The sequence below is a fragment of the Tenrec ecaudatus genome, chromosome 12 (genome assembly GCF_050624435.1).
Source record: "Tenrec ecaudatus isolate mTenEca1 chromosome 12, mTenEca1.hap1, whole genome shotgun sequence".
In the NCBI taxonomy this organism is placed as follows: domain Eukaryota; kingdom Metazoa; phylum Chordata; class Mammalia; order Afrosoricida; family Tenrecidae; genus Tenrec; species Tenrec ecaudatus.
Genome location: NC_134541.1, coordinates 29,559,743 through 29,581,303, shown reverse-complemented (window position 1 = coordinate 29,581,303; position 21,561 = coordinate 29,559,743). Strand labels below are relative to the sequence as shown.

Here is a 21,561-nt window from a genome sequence, read left to right as displayed (position 1 = left end):
ACATTCAGGTGAACGAAAGAAACGAAGTTGTACACATATAAAGCCAGAGGCCCAGAGAGGGCACACGCCCTGCCTAATGGCACACAGTAGATTGTCCTAATGGTGCTGAAACACTACAGTGGGCAGAGGTAGGACTGCTGCTCCTCTGCACCTGAGCCATGAGCTCTGGCCACTTAGAGCTGTCAGTGTCCCCACCTGTGAGACAGACCCTTGTGGGGGCAGTGGTGCTGGTGCCCAGACCCCCAGCATGGGCTGTCATGGGCGACATTGGCCTCGGACCTCAAATGCCCAGCTTGGTCTTGGTCTCCACAGGATGAAAACACAGACTCAGGGATGAAATTAAACTTTAATCTCTCTGGGGTAGGGGTCTAGCTAGGCTGGTTGCCGGGCGGGGCCACAGAGCCGTGGACACGCACTCGGTACAGGCAAGTGAAACGTAGATTGCCCCAGTTGCTGGAGATCTTTACCTTGACTGCACCAAAGGGCCGGGCAGGCTGGTTCTGAAAGAGAGAACCAAGGCTAAGGGGGCTGCTTCCCCGGCCACAAGGGCGCTTAGGGGTGGAAGGAGGCCTCCCATTTCAATGGGGATCTGCTGGGGTTGGCACAGGCCCAGCAGGGACTGGGATTGAAGGTACCAAGGCAGAGAGAACAGAGAGCCTGTGGTCGGGGCCCTGCCATGCTTGTGGGGCCCCGGGCACATCACTGTCCATCTCTGGACCTCAGTTTCCCCTCTGTGACTGAGGGAATGACAACACCTGCTTCCTGGGTTTCTGGGGTGTGAAGCAAGATCTGGGTTGAAGCAACTTACTGGCACACAACTGGCACAGCCCCTTCCCCTTTCTGCCCGTGCTGGTGGGAGGCAGCCCCTTGGCCCAGAAGCTCTCTGGCCCCGAGGGCATCACAGAAGGGGAACTAAGGTCCCAAGACAGGAGCTCCCAGACTTTGAGGTTCAAATGGAGTTTGTTGGCCTGACTCCTAAGTCCGGACACTCACCGCATCAGCTGCACCACCCCTTCCCAATTCCGGCTACCTCCTCTTCCATCCTATTATTGTTCCCAACTCTCCTCCTACCAAGCATCTCCCCCTCCCCGCCATGTGCCTTTGGGGCTGGTTTGGGTGCAGGCCACAGAGCTTCCCATATGGAGACTCTGAATTTGGAGTTACCACCCCTGGCTCCCAGGGCCCCGCCTACTATCCCTGGGGGTGGGGGAGGCAGCTAGCGAAGGGGGTAGGTGGTCCTGGGCAGAGCGGGGAAAGTGGGGGACTGCCACAGGCAGGGCAGCTCTTCCTGGGGCCCACTCTCAGCCCTGGACCCCGAGTCCATCTGTCTGAGCCTCCATTGCTTCGTCTGTGAGACGGGTTCGGGTGGAGCGTGTGGACCCGGGGGCCTTCTCCCAGGTACCTGCAGTGAGAACATCTGGATGGTGTTTTCCGGCTGGAACTGGAATGCGCCCAGGAACACCTCCTCCCTGGGAGTGCCCTCCATGCCCTGTGCAAGGAGACCCGGGGCCAGGGGTTGGATGAGGGCAGGGCATTCAGAAACGCTCCCCCTTCTCCAGGCCTTCTCCCTTGTGTACCTCTCAAGACAGGGAACTCCCTGCCTATCTGGGTGCTGTTCCACTGTGGCACCCAGGAACTGCTAGGAAAGAACATCTGGCTGGGAGTCGGAAGGCTGAGGACCTGCTTCTAACTCTGCCATTGATTTGTGGGATTGGGGATTGGGGAGCCTCCCTGCCTGCCTTTCCTTGTCAGTAAAAGGGAGGCTTGATGGCTTTTGGGGGTGTTCAGGGGGGACTCTAGTCACCACCACCCCCGGGGACGTGCTCACATAGACGACAAAGTCCTTGGGGGCGGTGTCCAGGCTGCCCGACAGCGAGATGGTCTTGGGGATGTGCTGCAGTGTGAGGTTGGACAGGTAGATCTTCTGGGGCAGTCGAATGGTCACCTGGCCGCGGTCACCCTCGAAGGCCCAGCAGTTGCCAGGAGTCACGTTGGGCTGGAAGGAGTGGGGACGGTGGAGGCCACGCTGGGTGGAAGAGCATGCCACTCACCCCCTGGCTCCCCTAGACCACCCTGGCTCTCCTGGTTGAGTGGGGCCCTTCTGGTCTACAAAGCTTGCATCCATGGCCACCTCCTCCAGGAAGCCTCTCTGCTGGCCTGTGGCAAGGATGAGCCCTCCACAGGTCATGGCAGGGAGGGTTCCCTCAGCCCTACCCCCTTCTTTATATGGTCTCACCACACTCCCGGAATGTAGGTGCACTGCACCCCCCATTTTACAGACGAGGAGACTGAGAAAGAGCAGGCTCACTACTAGGAGGTAGGAGAGCCACCTGGACAGTTAACCTTGAGCCACCATAGTCTCCTGTCCCCTGAAAGGGATACGGAGACTCAGTGAGAGAGAGAGATGGGGCTGAGTCACACAGCCAGAGTCCCTTGAACGGGTCCTGCGTGTGTTGGCACGGGGTATCCAGGGCCACAGGACGTCAGGGGAGACCTCCTGGGGGAGCTGAGATGGAGGCATAGCAGCACCTCGGAAGATAGGGCAGGGCAGGGGACCCCAAGCAGGGGAACGTGAGGAAGGCCGAGGGTGGGTCAGTCTGATGACTGGGGACTGAAGCGGGCTTGGCCAGGCTGCGCAGGTCGGGATGGAATGAGTGGCAGAGCTCTGTGGGGCTGGTTCCCATGGGCTCCAAACCTGACCCAAGCCAGCACTCTGCCCCCAGGCCTGGCTCCAACCACAGCGCCACCACACTGCTATTCACGCTGCTGTCCCTCTGTCCAGCAGGCCCTTGGTCCCTCCTCTTCTCTGCCTGCTGTCGTTGGCCGCTTCAACCAGGAAGCCTTCTGGACCCTCCTGAACAAGCCTTCTGGTGCCCCTGACCCTGAGTACGAGGAGGAGAGGCCAAGGCGTGTGTGGATGGAGGGCCTCACTGTCACCTGGGCCTCTTGGGGCGCCCGCTCCCTGTCTGTGAGGCAGGATCATGAAGGGACTGAATCCCGTCTCTTTCACCACTGGTGACCTGCGAGTGGCTGCAGGCAAGTGCAGGGAGGGTGGGGCAGGCTTCAACCCAGTCTCCTCCTCTGCAAAGTGGGGACATCAGGATCCACTGTCTAGCGTGTTCCCAGGGGTTCCCAACCCTTCAGCCTTCGGGGCTGGGAGGGACACCCTCTATGCCAATGCGGCAGTCCCTGTCCCCTGTTCCTACTCCACTTCCTCTCCTTGCTACAGCTCTGTACTCTGCTCCCACCTCCTACTCGAGCCCTGCCCTTGCCCCAGACTTCTCCCTGTCAGTCAGCCCCACTCTCTGCCACCTGCCCTTGGCCCATCCCTGTGCCTCCTTGCTCCCACTCCATCTCATGCCACCCGCCCCACACTAGGTCCCTGGTCTCCACCCTAACTTCTGCTCCCGGCTCCTGTCCCCGCCCCCTTGCCCCTCTCTTCCTGTCCCCTGCCTCAAGGATCACGTCTGGGGGCTGTGCGTAGTTCCACAGTCGGATCCAGTTCCAGTAGGAGCGAGCCTTGTCGTGGTTGTACGTGGCTGACGTGTGATCGAAGTCGATGGTGGCCCCTGCATGGGAGATGTCGAGGGGAGGAGTGTCCTTGGGTGAGCCACCCCCAGTGTTAGCCTGCGTCCGACCTCCGCCTGATGGAGCAGCACCCCACCTCTCCATTGATGGAGCACTCACTGTGTGTCAGGCAAGTACTTGGGCCCAATCGCTGAACCTCAGTGTTCTCCTCTGGGAAATGGGCCTAACCCAATTGACAGTAACAGGAGTAACAATAGCACCCGCCTCCTGGGTTTCTGTGATGTCCAAAGAGAAAATGCACCAAAGTGCTCTCCTGGTGATGTTGACACAGCTGGTGCCAGCCTCCCTACTGACATGTTCATGCCCGTGGTACCGAGGAAGGACCGGCAGCCCTGAGGGTTCAGTGAGGCCACGGTTACTCAGGCTTTGACCCCATGTACCAGCGAGCCTGGGGGCAACAGTGCCAGCTGCCCGGGTGTCCCTTGCTCCGGCCTGGCCCACCCCTCCAGCCCTGAAGCCCACTTCACCCCCTCCCAGCCCCCCTGCACTGAGCTCCTGCAGTGCCTTGCAGAGGCCTCCTCTGGCCTGTTTCCTCCAGGGAAGCTTTTTCCTCCTCACCAGGTTTCATCCCCAATGTCCCCACCCGGAGGTGCTGCTCTGCCCAGCACCCCTCTACCTCACCCGTCCGCTTCCATCTCCCATTTCCCCAGCACTGGTCCCAACGCCATTTGGGCCTGTGTGGCAGGCCTCCTCTATCTCGGAGGGCAGAGGCGGCTCTGCCCTGCTCACTGCGGTGCTCCCTGCCCCTAGCACCCGGTGCCTGGCAACATGGCAAAGCTGGGCTGAGTGAAGCACAGCGGGCGAGTGAAGGGTGGGAGAGAGGCAAAGACAGTGCTGCGGACCTTATGACCACTGCATCCTTGTCCACCATCTCCCCAGACCCCCCCCGTGGAAAACAAGAAACTTGCAAGAAAACCAGGTGAGCTCTGAGGATGAACTTCCCAACAACGGAGGGGGTACCTGAGACGCAGCAGCCCAGCACTGAGATCTCTACAGAGCTCCTGCGAGACCTTGAGGTAGATGCAGAGAGGTCACTGACCTATAGACTTCAGCGCAAAGTCCGGCTTTTCAATGTAATCTCCGTGTATCATCTTCATGATTTTCTGGGCCATTCTCTGTTGAGAAGGTAGAACATACAAGCTGTGCACGTATGTGCTCATGCCAATCGTAGCCTGTGTGTGTATGTTCACACCAGGTAACAGATGACCAGCGACAGCCTCTTCTCCCTGCTTGCCCGGGCTAATCCACACGGGAGACTACCCAGTCGCTGTGCTGTGGGGAAACCCAGGCAGCTCAGAGCCACTGACTCCTTGTCCACCCACCTCAACCAGCAAAGGGTGTCCCAGGTGCTGGAGTCACACAGATGTGTACTGCTGTGGAGTCTTGGGCAAGTTATTCCCCACCCCCACCCCCCGGAGTCTTGCTTTTCTTGTCTGTATAATGGGCATAATAATGGTGCCGCACCCTCTGGACTGTTCGAAAGATTATAACACAGCTGTCTACAGACTGTACTCTCTGCCAGGAGTGTTATCAGATTCACATGCATTCCCTCGTAATCCCGGGGAGGTAGGGACCACTATGCCCAGAAAAAGACTACAAGTCTTCAGCATAGCGTCTGCACACAGTAAGCACTCAATAAATACTATATCCATGATGCATTGCCATTGAGTTGATCCCAGCACATAGTGACCCTATAGGACAGAGCAGAACTACCCCATCTTGTTTCCAAGTCAGTGATTTTTATCGGAACAGTAAAGTCTAGCCATTGTTTTGATTAGGCTTCTCACAGTTGTTGACAAGACTGAAATTGTTCAAAATGGCCACAAGACCTTCCATTCCTCATGCTCTTCCATTAATGTGATTTTGATACTCTCTCCAATGAGCAGTGGGGTCTATGTTCCGGTCAGGCCTGTGTCTATGGTGGAAGTGATGTCACGTGACTTCTGAAGCGAACATTGAGAAGGTGACACAGCACCACCAAGGTTGTCTCGGGACACCGCTGTCGGCATGCAGCTGCCATGAGGAAACCCAGGCCACATGGAGAGGCCACATCCAGGTGCTTTGGCCAACAGCCCTAACTGATCTGCCTCAAAAGCCAACACTAAAAAATTACTCGGCATAAAGAAGCAAGATGGTATCATTTATAACCAAGTGGGAAAAAAAGATTCAGATACCATATTTGTCAGACAAGGACTTTAAAATAACTATGATCAATGTGTTAAATGAAATACAGGCGGAAAGCAAATGAAATGAGGATGATTGTTTTTGACCAAAATCTGTAGAATGTAATCAAGCAGGCATTTTGAATGAAACAATGTAATATCTGATGGGAAGAGCTAAAGAGATGAGCTTAATAATAAGTCAGACAGAGCAGATTTTATTCACATACCTGAAGGAAAGCCAAAAGAAGACAGGGAAACTCAAGCAGAGGAAAAAAGAAGAGAACATGGCAAAAATGTGGAACATGTGCTACAGCTCTAATGGGCATGAACTGGAGTTGCAGAAAGAGAGGCCAGAGATCATGGGAAAGATGAAATCTTTTAAGTAACGATGGCTGTGAAATCCCCCAAACTACTGAAAAACACCAACTCACACATTAACTGCTTAGTAAGATTAAAGATAAAAAAGGATTTTCTATAAGCTTCTAGGGCAGGGGTCCTCAAACTACAGCCCGTGGGCCACATGTGGCCTGCTGAGGACATTTATCCAGCCTGCTGGGTGTTTTTGCCACCGCTGCCTGTCTTGCTTAGCAGCCGACTCATCCAGTGTGCATAGGAATTTGTTCTTAGGTTTTTTTAAAATTATAGTCCGCCCCATCAGTGGTCTGAGGGACAGTGAACTGGCCCCCTGTTTAAAAAGTTTGAGGACCCCTGTTCTAGGGTTTAAATCTTGTCCCCAAGCTCAAAACAGCACAGATGACATTAAAAAAATAATAAGGGTGATATTAGAATTATAAGCAGCACCATTAGAAACTTGAACACATTGGTGGTCTTCCTTAAAAATTTTGTAAGAAAACAAATTTTCTACTTAGAATTCTATACCCAGCCAAACTATCGACTCCGTGCAATTGTTGAATAAAGATGCTTTCAAACATATGGTTTCTGAAATATATATCTTTTCTTTAACCCTTTCTCAGGAAGTTATTGGAGGATAGGCTCCATCAAAATGAGGGAAGAAGCCAAGGCAGGGGGGAGGGGATGATTTCGGACATTGGAAACAGAATCAAACACAAGGAAGAAGTTAGGTGCTGTGAATCAGGGCACATAGCTTTCCTCTCACCTCATCTGACAGAGCTTCCATATCCTGGAGTCTGGCAATCAGCTGGTTCATGCTACATCGAAGGTCTTGGATCTCCCCCGTGTGGTGCTGCACCTTCTCCTGGTAAAACCTTCCCCAGGAGGAGTAAGAACACAGACTAAATGAATTGCGATGCTCTTACTGATTGTATTAGTCTGGGTACTTTAGAGAAACAAATCCACAGAAACTCGTGTATAAGAGAGAGTTTTATATAAAGGTTAAGTGCACATCAAGAAAACATCCCAATCCAGTGCTGCCCAAGCCCACAAGTCCAACATTGACGCATTAATCCATATGTCCAATACCAATCCACGAAGTTCTCCTCCATCGCACAAAACAGACACAATGATGCCGACTGAAGGAGGAAAGCCAAATCAGTGAACGCGTAAGCATCTCAGCACTGGCAGGGGTCTCCACACAGCTGGTCCAGCACCCAGGGCTGCATTGGGGTAGGTCCATGTGGCTTCTCCTCAGGGCTGTCTTGCAGGTAGTCAGCCTTGCCAGCTGAAGCAGGCAACTGCTAAGGCAGCTGCACCCTGGTCCAACCATCACAAAGCAAGAGACCAGAGAACTCAAAAGGTGAGGCTCACCGAGCCATTTATCCCTCTGCCCTTCAATTAACCCCACATCTGTTTATTGGCCAGGTTGGCACAATACGCTACCTGAATCCACAGAAATGCAGCAATAGAGAGACAGGTTGAATTTGGCCACTAACACCTGTGGGCTTGGTTTACAGGAAAAAGATGAGAGCGGGTTGAGTGATCTAAGGTTCATGACCTAGCACGAGAGGACTAGGCTTGTTGAGTATTGGTGAGAACCCATGGTCTAAAGGCAAGGCAATGAATGGGTACCCTGAGTGAGGCAGCCCACATTGAGTTGACCAGAACCTGACCAGATGGAGATTTTTGAGCCTGTGAAGTGGTGCATATTGTTGCTGACTTTATGGATGGCCTGTCCAGATTTGACTTTGCTTATGGGTGCAGACTTCACAAGGTTCCAACTGGAATGAAGACTCTTCATGTCGAAAATATGATTGTCTTCTCAGAGAACTGGGTTGATGTAAGTGGGCAGCATATAAATTGGATACTCAAAATTGGGGGGATAAATGTATGAAGTGGTTGGCTTGCAAACTTTCATAGGTAGGGAAACATTCACAGGATTATAGGAATAAGGTGTAAGTGTTACTTAATTGCAATCATGAAGCCAAAGAATTATGTACAGGTGCTAGGTTGGCAAGGGATGGATTGAGCTGGGTAGTTTATTGTGCCAACCTGGCCGATAAACACAGTGGGGTTAATTGAAGGGCAGAGGGATAAATGGCTCGGTAAACCTTGCCTTTCTAGTTCTCGGGTCTCTTGCTTTGTGATGGTTGGACCAGGGTGCAGCTGCCTTAGCCAGTTCCCTGCTTCAGCTGGCAAGGCTCACTTCCTGCAAGACATCACTGAGGAGAAGCCACATGGACCTACCCCAATGCAGCCCTGGGTGCTGGAGCAGCCGTGTGGAGACCCCTGCTAGTGCTGAGATGCTTACACATTCACTGATTTGGCTTTCCTCCTTCAGTTGGCACCATTGTGTCTGTTTTGTGAGATGGAGGAGGACTTTGTGGATTGGTGTTGGACATATGGGTTAATGTTGGACTTGTGGGCTTGGGCAGCACTCAGTTGGGATGTTTTCTTGATGCTCACTTAACCTTTATATAAAACTTATACATGAATTTCTGTGGATTTGTTTCTCTAAAGTACCCAGACTAATACACTGACACTCTTAGTTCCTCTCTCTGCCAGCTAGATCTCAAACAGCTAGCATTATGTTCTGCCACTCTCTTTGGCTCATTCCTGGACCCACCCAACAAATTCTTATCTCGAAAGCATTATGCATGGTCTTTTACTGGTCTTCAAAATATTCCTGAGCATTTTGTCTGCAATTAAGGATGCTGCCACCAGGTGGTGTCTTATTGGTTGAAAGTTCTCAGCTATTATTTACTGAGGATTGTCGATGGGTCAGGAACTATTCAAACACTGACATCTTCTTTAAAGACCGTAGTTACCCCAAGCAAGGTCAATGGAATACCCTGCTTTCTATTTCACAAGTGAGCAGTTTAAGACCCAAAAAGGTGAAGTGACGTGCATACGGCTAGCCAGGTAGAAGTTGTGGAGCTGATTTATTTGAGTCAGGTTGGTCTGGTTCTAGAGCCCACATTGCTAGCCGAGACATCTCCGATCCTTACTCTAGCTCCAGGGTTTGGGTGGTAACGGACCACTCAGCAGATTCTTCTTACCTCAAGTTTTGCAGTGGATTACTTTCATCTGGATCCTAGTAGGGTGTTTGGGAAAGCAAGGGATCAACTTCAGATGGCCGAATCTCGACTCAGATCACATGCTTCCACCACCATCCACCCACCCACCCATCTATGCATTCATCCATCCATTCACCCATCCGCTTACCCATCCCAAAGCAGTTACCACTTTTTCATATCCACCTATTTATCCTATCATCCATCCACCCTCATCCATGTACCATTCATCTACCCATTCATTTCTCACCGTCTGTGTCCACCCCCTCTCCATCCCACGTATTATATCATCTGTTCATCCTTTCCTAGCCATCCATTTTGTTACCCATTCATCCAACCTCTCATCTAGCCACGTTTTCACTCATCCATCCGTCGATCCTCCCGCCTGTTTTTTCTCTACTCATCCATCTATCCATCCATCACATCCATGTTCTCACCCAGCCATCCAACCATCAATCCATCCTCCCAATATTCCCATTCTCATCTGGTCATAATCTTCCGACATTGATCAGTGAAAGCCCTGTGCTTGGCTCTGTACTGGACGTTCCTGGGACAGATAAGACCTGGCTCTTGCCTCCAGGGAGTCACCAGTCTACTCAGGGATTATCAGTATTGCATTGCATTCCTAATTAAAGGACAGTGAGAGGAGAGAGAGGAACGTGACCGCGTCTGTCTTCCAGGTGTTTCTGGAGGAGGAGACACTTTAACTGGTCCTTGAAGGAAGTTTAAGAAATCGATCAGGTGGGGAAAGTTGGGAGGGACGACAAGCCACTCAGATCAGCTTTCCCATAGATTTGTTTGCTGTCCTCCGGCAGGAAGCTCGGGCCATTGAGTTTCTCCTCCTGTCTCTCCAGTGGGTCAGCTCTGGGGAGGTGGAGGTCGGGGAACACACACCTTTCCCCCTCTCCAAGGTCGTTCTTTTGCTCAAGCAAGGCTTGGAGCAGGGTTCGGATATGGTGAGAGTGAGCGGAGCCAAGGAGGTGACACCAGTGCGCAAGCGCAGCCCTGCTCGACGGCTGCAGGCCACACCCCAAAGAGCCTGTCCACTCGTGACCACGCCCTTGAAGATCACGCCCACTCCAGGCCACGCCCCGAAGAGCCCACTCACATCTCAGCGCTACTGGTGACCTCCAGGAACTTGGGTCAGAGCAACCCTCCTCTGAGGCCAGTTCGGCCCCCAATTTCACGGGTCGTCAGGGGTGGACCTGAACAGGACGTGAACTCACCTGACAGAATTGCATCTTTGATGGTAAGTGAATAGACAACACCCAGAATCCTGTGGGGGGCGGGGCGGGGGGGAAATGAGAGTGAGCTATTTGATGTGGAAAGGCAAGAGTGTAGGCTTTGCAGTTGAGGGGTCTTTGAGTTCAAACCCCAGTTTTTCCTCTTAACCAGAATCGTGCAATGATGAGGAATTTAGTTAACCCTCTAGACCTCTATTAGCGCCTCGGTAAAAGGTGACGACAGCACCAGCTATTATTTCATTATGGAAGAGGATCAGGTAAGTGAAGCGTCTGCCTGGAACCAAATTACGAGCATCCCCCTGTCAAAGACATGCACACGTGGCCACCAAGCACACAAACGAGGCTCAGTACCATCAGCCACCGGGGAATGCAAACGGAAACCGCATGGAGATGCCGCTAGGGTGGGTCACAGGTACTGAGTCGGAATCGGCTTAATGCCCCCGGTTTGCCTTCGGTTTTTAGTCTGGCCGCAAGAACAATGATTACAGGCATTGGCGGGATGCTGAGAAACAGGAACCCATCTCGAAAAGGCTTGGGGACTGGCGCAGAGAGTTAAGCGGAACCACCGCTTCACTATGACCCGGCATTTTTACTCCTAGTTCTGTAGCCAAGAGAATAAGCACTGGGTAGTCTGGCATAAACAGACAGGTCTTCCATAATAGCCTCCACACGGAGATAGTCTCTATCCACAGTTGAGCGGATCAACAAAGTGGGCCGATCCATAAGGTGGAATGTTTTCTCCCAGCAAGGAAAAGAAACAGAGTACTGCACGGATGCGCCTGGGAGAAAGCAAGCCCACATTGCCTCATTCCATGCCTGGTAATGTTCGGAGCAGGCTCAGGGAAAGACAGGGCTAGATTAGTGGTTGCCTAGAAAGATGAGGCCGTAGGGTCTCATAAAGGTTTTCAGCCGGCGAAACCTTATGGCAGAGGGTTGCTATGTACTTGAATGGACTTGATGGCCGTGACTTGGGGTTTTTCCTTTTTTTTTGCCCTGGTCGGAAGTGAGTGGATGAGGCTGCTGGGGGCTGAGGGAGGCTGTTTCTTTCCAGCATGGGGGGTCTGGAGTCTGATAAAGGTGATAGAGGCCCATCTAAAATCCAGCAAACTGTACCCTTTGAAAAGGTTATGCAAATTATGTCTCAATAAAGCTGATAGTTTATCAAACAATGTACGTGTTGGGTGAAAGCAGAGCTTTCTCCCTCCGCCCCCCTCCCAGGCCAGGATTCTAGAACGGAGGTGGCAGGAAATTCCTGTACTGGAGAAAGCAAAGCTGTGAGGTGGGGGATGAAGTGGGGTCTGGAAAGGGACCATAGGACCCCAGAAAGTGGCAACAAGTGCTAGGTATCATAGTATGCTTTAGGGAGAGTGTATGTTCCTGGACACCATCATTTAATCCACCCAGCAACACCCATTAGCTAGATGGGGAAACCGAGGCTTGGAGAAGGGAAGTGTCTTGCCCAGTGTAGCATGGCCTACCTATACTAGAACCTTTCTCTCACCCTCCCTGCACTGAGTTCAAACCCAAGGACGCCACCCTCAATCCTTGACCAGGGACCGGGCAGACCCCGGGGACGCACCTATCACACAGAGGGCCAGGAGGCCTATCTTCTCCATGAGCTTCTGGAAGAGCAGCCTGGATCTGGAAGGCAGAGAAGCAGCCGTGAAGGGGAAACAGGGCCGTGCACAGACCGGCAGTCTTTGCCAGGCCCTCGCCCCTCTCCCAGCCCGAGGGATTCATTTCCGGGCAGTGCTACCTCTCCAAGAGGCCGACCACCGTACGTGCTCCGAAGGAAAGCAAGCCCATCCTCTAAAATCGTAGGCCTTCAGTGGCCACTCTCTTCTTCGTCAGCCCCTTTTCTCCATCAGTGTGCTGTTTGTCCCCTCCCCTTTCCTTCCCTTCCCTTCCCTTCTCTCTGCTGGACTCACTAAGAGAATAGGTCTATCTGGTTCACTTCAAATGCCCCTTCCTCCAGCACTAGGGGCTGGGGGAGGCGTTTCTTTCTGGCATGGCGACACTATTCTGGGATCTGATCATGGTGATGGAGGGCCACCTTGCGAATACACAAAAGCCGCGGAACTGGACACTTTAAAGAGGTGAACTTAGGATATGTAAAATGACGTCTCAATAAAACTGTTAGTGTAATGAAAAATTGATGTGTTGGGTGAAAGCAGAGTTGTCCACCTGCCTACCTCTCCCTCCCAGGTCAGTATACGTGAATGGAGGTGGCAGGAGATTCCCATGCCTGAGAAAGCAAAGCGGTGAGGTGGAGGGGGTGGTGTGGGGGTGGTGTGTGTGTGAAGTGGGTTCTGGAAAGGGACCCCAGGACCCCAGAAAGTGGTAACCACAAGTACGGGGTCATAACCTAACAGGCTTGGCACTACCACTTTGGGCAGCTGCCTTTCCAACTCAGCTGAGAGTCTGTGAGTGGCGGGGGCCACGCCTGGACCCTGGGTAGGTCTGCAGGAAGCAGCTGAGATGGAAACCTGAATTGGCTGAAGAGGCAGACAACTCTGCAGGAATCCAGAGTGGTTGCCATGGAAGGGTAAAGAGAAAGGGCAGGAGGGCATTGGAGCTGGAAGAGAAGCATGTGCCAAGGGGTGAGGGACAGGGATGGTGTATCAAGGGGTTCTCACAAGCCAGGAGAGTGGATCCACACAGGGCAGGAGAAGAGTGAGGCAGGATCATAGAGAGCTAGAGGGATGGGGGCGGGGGGGGGGCAACTGTGAGTTCTGGGATGGGGAAACCAGAACGCAAACAATTAAACTAATCAACTAAACAAACAAACAAAAACCCCCCCCGAAACCACAAAGCCAAACCCCCAAACCACACCACCCTTTGAAAAACCCCACTGCTTATGAGCCGATGCTGTCAACTTGTAACGGCGGTCTTCACAGGCTTCCAACACTGCGCATCTTTATGGGAGCAGGTCATCTCATTTTCCTCCTGCAGGGCGGCTGGTGTGGCTCCAACCTGCACAGCCAGCAGCCCAACACCGAGTACACAGAGCCCAGGGCTCCTCGAGGAAAGCCCAGGGGAGAGCGGATCAATGAGGGACCTGCCACGGTCACTAGCTGCCTGGTCCCAGGCCCGCTTCTGCTTACCTGCAGGAGTTGAATAGCACTCTGTGGGCTCTTGTCCTCAGGAAGCAGGCCAGGCAGGTGAACCAGGCTACTGGGAGACAGGAGAGCAGTGAGCAGCGGCTCTCTTGTTCCCATACCCACTCAAGAACTCGCTAGCTGTCCCGGGCCTGGGAGAAGATCCTGGAGGTGTGTAGGCCCTCTTGGCGTGGTGACTGAGCGGAGGACTACTTTCTGCTCGGTTTAAGGGTACGTGCCAGCGTGGGTTGAGCACAGGTCCTGAACGTAAGCAATATTTGTGGTGAGCGGACCATAGGTGCTTAAATCATGGACGATTCAAGAGCATAGAAATATGAATTGTGCTAGTGCTCATCCCCTCATGATACTAGGAAGAGGGTCTTCGGTTCTCCCTTGGGTGCTCAGAATTGCCCAGCATGGGGCCACGCCAAGGTCAGGGCCCAAGGTTAGTTATTGAAACAAGGGGTAGATGGAATGATGGAAAGGAGGTTGGCTGTATGGGGTGTGGGTAGATGGGAAGGTGCATGGATAGACGGCAGGATGACTGGGAGGAGGGCTGGCAGGAGAGATGATGAGTGAACGAGATGGGTTAATGACTGGGTACATTGACACAGCAACAAATAAAAGGATGAGTGAATGGATGGATGACCCCATGGACGGATGGATGAATGAATGGGCTGCATGGATATTACAGCAGCAGGACAGATGGTTGGGGAAATGCAATGTCTGAGCAAGTGGTTGAGCGAGTGAATGAATGAGTATGGAAGCGGAATATGTCTCTGCAGGGAGGCAGGGTTGCTTCTAACCATGCCCATGTTTCACCTTTGTCTCCTGCCCCAGTGGCCTGAATGGAGGCAAAGTAGGAGGGTATCTGGCAGTTAACACCCCCTCTTATTAGTCAGCCTCCCTCTTATTCCCTCTCCAACCATCAAAGAACTCCTGGCTGGAGCGACACAATCCCAGCATAGACTGGTCCACCCTTCCTCCTCAGGTCAGCATGATCGAAGGCTGGACTCTCTTCCCCAGGTCTACATGGATGGCCAAGGTGGTTCTTCAGTATGTACGTACACACAAATCCCAGCATGCATTGAGTCAGGCCTGGAGCTATGACATGGGCCGGCAGCAGGAATGTGTCAGGATCTGGGGAGATCACAGGGACATTCAAGGTCACTGCAAGTCTCTGGAACATGGTGCTTGCAGGGATCTGGGGGAACCGCTCAGAGCTTGGGAAAAGCCTCCCCTTCCTCCCCTCCATTCCGCTTTGTTGGTTGACCCCAGGTCTCTGAGCCCCGGCCCCTCAGTTGCCTATGAAGATGGCCAGGGCTTCCTCCCTGCTCCATGCTCGCCTGTGTTTGGCAAAGGCTCCTCCGGCAGCCTGCAGGTGTTCCGGTTCCGTTGTGTGATCCTGGAGATGACAAGATTCACAAGCATGCGTCATACGTTACAAGGGAAGTCAAGGGGCAGGGCAAGTGGGTTGGCATCCCCAGGTTTCAGAGGGAGAGACTGCCCATGACCAGTAGTCTGTGGGCACTGATCAGAACCAGAGACAGACCAAGTCTGACTGACATCACATCCAGGTCTCTAGAAGAAAGGAGACCTGTTGACTGTGACAGTCACCACTGGTGGTCATTCAGAACCCACCACCTCCTCTTGCTGCCAGATGGCTGCTTTGATTGCCTTGTCCCCTCCTACCCCACACAATCTTAGATGATCCCGATTGATGGGAGCTTACGGCAGTCCTCCTAAGTATGAAACTTGGGGGAAAGGTTTTCTCATTGCTAAAAAGACAGGCCTGAGAGGCGATGTTCACGCTCCACCCACCCTGTGTCCATTTCAGCATGAGCCCTGGACCGAAAGTAGCCCTCTGTGTCTGTGACAGGAGGCTCCACACAGAGAGTGAGCAGGCATCAGGAAACTGAGTCCTGGATGCCCTTGAGAAATTATAGAACCCGCGTACACTAGAGCCACCCACACCTGTGCAGTAAGTCATTTCCAAAGACATTTTATTGTGCCCCTGATGTGGTTATGAAGAGCCTGGTGGCACAGTGGTTATGCATTAGCCCGCGAACTGCAAGGTCAGCAGTTCAAAACCACCAGCGGCTCTGAGGGAGAAAGAAGAGGCTTTCTAGTCCTGGAAAGAGTTACAGTCTCAGAATCCCACAGGGACGGTTCTTCTCTGTCCAGCAGGTTTGCTATGAGTTGGAATCAACTCAATGGCAGTGTGGGTTTTTTTTTTTAAATGGGTCTCTGTTTATTTATTAAGAGTTACATATATGCCCTACTGTGATAGTATATTATCTACCCTTCCCAAATATATAAATGTATTTGTAGGCTCCCAAGGAATCCGCATACGGAGGATGGACACTGAAGATCTAATAATGTCTTTGCTCACCCCAGTGTACTGTTTTCCCGTATGCCTTGGGAGAGGCATACTCTTTGGGGGGCCCAGAAGGAGGCATTTAAAAAAATATTAAAGTGAAGATTTACTGCAGACGAGAAAGGAAATTAAAGCAAATTATAGTTATTAATGATTGGCAAATACTATTTAAATGGTAAAATATCACAAGATACAAAAATAAACATAGTATATTACTTAGATATCTGACACTATACTATACTACCTTTATTTAAAATCATTTTATTGGGGGCTCTTACATCTCTTATCACAATCCATCCATTGTGTCAAGCACATTTGTACATATATTGCCATCATTATCCTCAAAACAATTTCTTTCTATTTGAGCCCTTGATACCAGCTCCTCATTTCCCCCCTCTCCCACTCTTTCTCCCTCATGGACCCTTGATAATTTATAAATCATCCCCCCCTCCATGTCTCACACCAACTACTGTCTCCCTTCACCCACTTTTCTGTTGTCCGTCCTCCTAGGAAGGGGTTCTATACAGATTATTGTGATCGCTGCTTCCCTTTTCTCCCCCCACCTTCCCCTTAACCTTCCTGGTATCTCTATTCTCATTATTGGTCCTGAGGGGTTTCTCTGTCCTGGATTCCCTGTGTTTAGAGCTCTTATCTGTACCAGTGTACATGCTCTGGTCTAGCCGGATTTGTAAGGTAGAATTGAGGTCATGATAGTGTATGTGTGTGGAGGGTGGGGGCATTAAATAACTAGAGGGAAAGTTGTATGTTTCGTTGGTGCCATAATGGACCCTGAATGACATCTCTTCCCTGCGACCCTTCTGTAAGGGAATGTCAAATTGTCTACAGATGGGCTTTGGGTCTCCATTCTGCACTCCTCCCCCCATTACATTGATATGATTTTTTGTTCTGGGTCTTTGATGCCTGATACCTGATCCCATTAACACCTCGTGGTCACAGGCTGGTATGCTTCTTCCATGTGGGCTTTGTTGCTTCTCAGCTAGATGGCTTCTTGTTTATCTACAAGCTTTTAAGATCCCACACACTATATCTTTTGATAGCCCGCACCATCAGCTTTCTTCACCACATTTGCTTATGCACTCATTTTGTCTTCAATGATCATGTTGGGAAAACGAGCATCCCAGAAAGCCAGATTATTAGAACAACGTGTTCTTGCATTGAGGGAGTACTTGAATAGAGGCCCAATGTCTGTCTGCTACCCTAATACTTAACATATAAGTACAAAGATCTATTTCCCTATCCTTGTTTATAAATATGTTTACATATGTACATGCCTGTATTTAGACCTCTATAAATGTCCTTTGTCTCCTAGTTCTTTCTTCTATTTCTGTTTACTTTCCTCTTGTCCCACTATCATGCTCAGCGAGGCATCGTTTTAAGTTAGAATTTCTGTCACTTGCAACCAGAGGCTTGTTGGCCAGATGGAGGTGGCTACTGAGTGTCTGTCTCCCTCACTAGACTGTGAGCTCCACGAGAGCAGGGGCCATGCCCATGTGGTGCCATATGGGGCTTGCTGGCCCTGCCTGGTAACATAGTAGGTGCTCAGCCGACACAGGCTGGAAGGACGGCTGCCTTTTACCTGGATGACAACGTTGGGACCCTCACTGCCACCCCTTGGTGACCTCAGTTGCTGCCGGGGTAAAATGCAGGTGATAGTGCCAGCCAAAGACAGACCTGTGAGGTGGCATCTTGTGGGTTGTAAAGGGCTGGACAAAGGCAGGGGCTACTATCCTCACCTCCTGGGCCGGGCATCCCTGGTGCCTTGGGCCTGGTCTTGGATGAAGGCTCCATAGTCCCCGGGGCTCCTCGGGGACCGAGGCATTGGCTCTCTTTACCCGCACTGGGGTATGGAGGTGCGGTCTCTGGAGTTGGTGAGGAGAAAGTGGCAGCTGCTGCCGCTGCCTCTGAAGCTCCTCTGGAAGGTGCCATGTGGCGTCTGCCTGGGGTATGTGGGGCTGCCAGCACTGTGACCTCACAGAACAGGTGGGTGGGGACCCCAGTCCAGCCTGCAGGTTGGCCCTAGAACCTTCCCTTGGAGGGAGCCATTGTAATCAACCTTCCTTTAAAATAAGGGTTAAAGCAAACTTCGTTCTTTTTTGTTTGGTCGTCAAATACACACTGCGTACACTTCGCCAGTGATGACTTTTAGGGCAGTGCCTGGTTTGGTGACATCGTGATGATCTAGCTCCAGAACCTCATCGCTTCAAAAGGAGACCCCGTGGCCATGAAGCGGTCACTCTCCATGCCCCTCTCCTCAGTCCCCACCCAGCTGCTGTCCAGCTGGATCTGACTGTGGGGACCCAGGGTGTCAGAGTCAGCTGGGCTCCGTAACGTGTGTAATGGCCAATTTTTCAGAAGGAGGTCAACAGGCCTTTCTTCTGAGGCACCGTGGGGTGGATTTGAACCCCCAACCTTTCTAGGAGCTGAGAAGGTGTTTGCACCATCTAGGACTTTCCTTCGCCACCAGGGAAGGTGGTTTGCGATTGATTGGCTGCTAACCTAAAAGTTGGTGGTTCCAACCCATCCAGCAGCTCTTTGGAAGAAAGGTATGGAGAACTTCTTATGAAAAGACCCAGGACCAACCAAACTCACTGTCATTGAGTCAGTTCTGACTCGTAGAAACCTGCCTGGATGGAGTAGAATTTCCCCTGTGGGTTTCCGAGATTGTAACTCTTTATGGGAGTAGAAAGCCTGGCGTTTCTCCTGTGGAGCGGCTGGTAGTTTTGAACTGTTTACCTTGTGGGCAGCAGCTCAGGGCTGAGCCACTATAGGGCCAAGAAATCCTTTTGGTGGTCTGTTCATGGCATTACCATTCATCAAAATCAACTTGAGGCAGAGTGCTGTTCTTAGGCGCTGGCGGGCTGAACGCAATCATAGCAACCCTGCGCGCACACAAGGGATCGGTGCCCACCCTCACAGTGGTTCGCTGTTGTAGCCCCCGTGCCAACCCATCTCATCAAGTGTCTTCCTCTTTCTCACACCCCTTCTCCTTTGCCAAGCATGATGCCCCTTTCCAGGGACTGGTCTCTCCTGATAACATGTATCCATTACGGATGACCCCCAAAGAGATCCACAGACTAACCCTTGGGGCATGTGAATATGTTAGACGACATGACAAAGGGAAAGACGGGTTGCAGATGGAATAAAGTTGATCATTAGTTTCCCCTAAAGAAAGGAGGTGGAAAAAATAAGAAACATGATGATCCTCTTGGGCGCACACATTGGGTGGGCTCAATAGACTTACCCGTGGCTGTGTAAGTGGAAGAGGGAGGCAGGAAGCAGGAAGAGGTGCCAACATGAAGAAGAGTTGGCCTGACTGCTGGATTTGCCGATGGAGACATGAGCCCTCGAGATGAGGGGTGGAGGTGGCCTCTAGAAGCCAGAAAAGGCAAGAACTGGAATTCTCCCCTGGAGCCTCCAGGAAGGAAGGAATGCAGCCCCGCTGACACTTTGATTTCAGTCCATTGAGAACCATTTCAGACTTCTGATCTCTAAATTGTAAGCTAATACAGTGGTGTGGTAAAGAACTAAGTTTATGTTAACAGCAAAAATAAGAACATAACACAGAGTCTCAGTACCTGAAATGCTGCTGCTGTAATTGTTACAAGGGCCTTCCAAGTACAAAACAACAACAAAAACCATTTAAACACCTGCTAGTTCCAGGCCACCACTCATCTGTTCAGGCTGTTGTTCTGTGGTTGCTAATTTGTTGCTGTAGGGGTTAGTCTGGGTAGACTAGAGAAACAAATCTAGGGAGACTCATTTGTAAGAAAGAGCTTTATATAAAAGAGCAAGTGTATATTGAGAAAACATCCCATCCCAGTCCAGATCAAATCCATAAGTCTGATATTAGCCCTTATGTCTGATACCAATCTATAAATTCATCTTCAGACTCACACAGCACATGCAATGACACCGAATGCAGGAAGATCACAGGCCAATAGGTGGAAAGTCTTGTGGATCCAGTGGCAGCGGAAGCATCTCAGCACTGGCAGGGGTCTCCATGTGGCTCCCCCAGCTCCAGGGTTCTGGTGTAGCTCCATGTGTCTTGTCAGCAGGAAGATGAAGCAGAGAGTCTATGTATCTGGCCTCCAGTGAGTTATTTAACTCTGTGGCACCTCCAAATGAGGTTATCAAGCTGCGACCCGATTGACAGGCTAGACTCCACCCTTTCGCAGGTTGACACCAGGTTATGTGACTACCACACTGTGATGCTGGCATTTCTGATACCTGCAGGCATTTGAATTGTGGTGCCGGAGAAGAATATTGAAAATACCACGGACTGCTAAAAGGACAAGCAGATCTGTCCTGGACGAAGTAGGACTAGACTGCTCCTTAGACGCAAGGGTGGCGTGACTTTGTCTTACAGACTTTGGACATGTTGTCAGGAAAGACCAGTCCTTGGAGAAGGACATCATGTTTGGTAGAGTGGAGAGGCAGCGCAAGAGAGGGAGGCCCTCAGGAGAGGGACTGATTGACAGCACGGCCAAGGCCAGAGGCTCAAGCACAGGAACATGTGTGAGGATGGCGGAGAACCGAGCAGTGTGTTGTTCTGTTGTGCTAAGGGTTGCTCTGCTTTGGCACCGGCTCGACGGCACCTAACAATAACCCAGGGAAAAGGTTTGACGTAGGAAGCATCAAGGAGAAGAAAAGATGCAATGAACACACACAGTCATCATAGCAAGATCCTGGTGGATGTTCAGCCCACTTCAAACGGTAGCTTATGGAGAAGGACCAAGGATTCTGACGGAAGAAGTCCAAGCTGCACTGAAGACAGTGATTAAAAACAAGGCTCCTTGCGACATTCTGACAGCTGACTACATTGCTGGAAACACTCAGCAGTGCTCCCAATTTTGAAAGACATCTGCCGGGCCACCTGACTGGAAGAGATTCATATTAGTGCCATTCCAAAGAAAGGTGATCCAACAGGATGAGGGAATTATAAATAAATAAACAAATAAATATTCACATGCAAGTAGACGTTTGCACAACAGAAGTTTTAAAAAATGGCGGCAGCAGTACCTTGACAGAATTACACTGCATTCAGAAGAGGACATGGAGTGACGGCTAGCGCTGCTGATGTTGGAGGGATCTTGGCCGAAAGCAGAGAATACCTGAAAGGTGTTTACCTGTGTTTTATGGACTGTGCAAAGGTATTCAACTCTGCAGATCATATCAAATGATGTGTAACATCGTGCAGGAAGGGAATCCAGGACAATTAATCGTGGGTTCCCAGAACCTGTGCATACACCAGGAGGCAGTCATCTGAACAGAACAAAAGGATACATTGTAACATGAGCATCAGGATTGCATCCTTCCACCACAGGCTTCAATCCAAAGTATGCTAAGATTGCAGTCCAAGCAGCTGGTCTGCGTGGAGAACACGGCATCAGGAGTGGAGGAAGACTCATTAACAGCTTATGTGATGCAGACGACACAACCATGTTTGCAGAAGAAATGGAGAGTTGAAGGACTTACTAGTGGAGGTAAAAACTCTGACCGACAGTTTGGAATACCCCTCACATAAAGAAAACAAAAATTCTCCCAACCAGCTCAACAAGCAACAGCATAATAAAAGAGAGAGAATATTGATGTGGTTAAAGACTTCCTTTGACTTGGCTCCGTAAGCCATGTTTCTGGAAGCAG

General features: G+C 51.2%; 1 protein-coding gene across 1 annotated transcript; it reads right to left on the bottom strand.

Annotated features, from left to right (window-relative positions):
* Positions 1-368: 368 nt before the first annotated feature.
* On the bottom strand, positions 369-17,737 carry SUN5 (Sad1 and UNC84 domain containing 5). Its single transcript, XM_075528235.1, has 13 exons — positions 17,652-17,737; positions 14,867-14,925; positions 14,589-14,660; positions 13,527-13,593; positions 12,002-12,063; positions 10,405-10,454; positions 9,164-9,198; positions 6,868-6,976; positions 4,628-4,703; positions 3,454-3,569; positions 1,829-1,996; positions 1,403-1,489; positions 369-500 (listed from the first exon to the last, which is right to left on the bottom strand). The coding sequence occupies exons 1-13, from the start codon at positions 17,735-17,737 to the stop codon at positions 369-371; spliced, it is 1,119 nt and encodes a 372-aa protein (XP_075384350.1).
* Between the last annotated feature and the right edge of the window lie 3,824 nt (positions 17,738-21,561).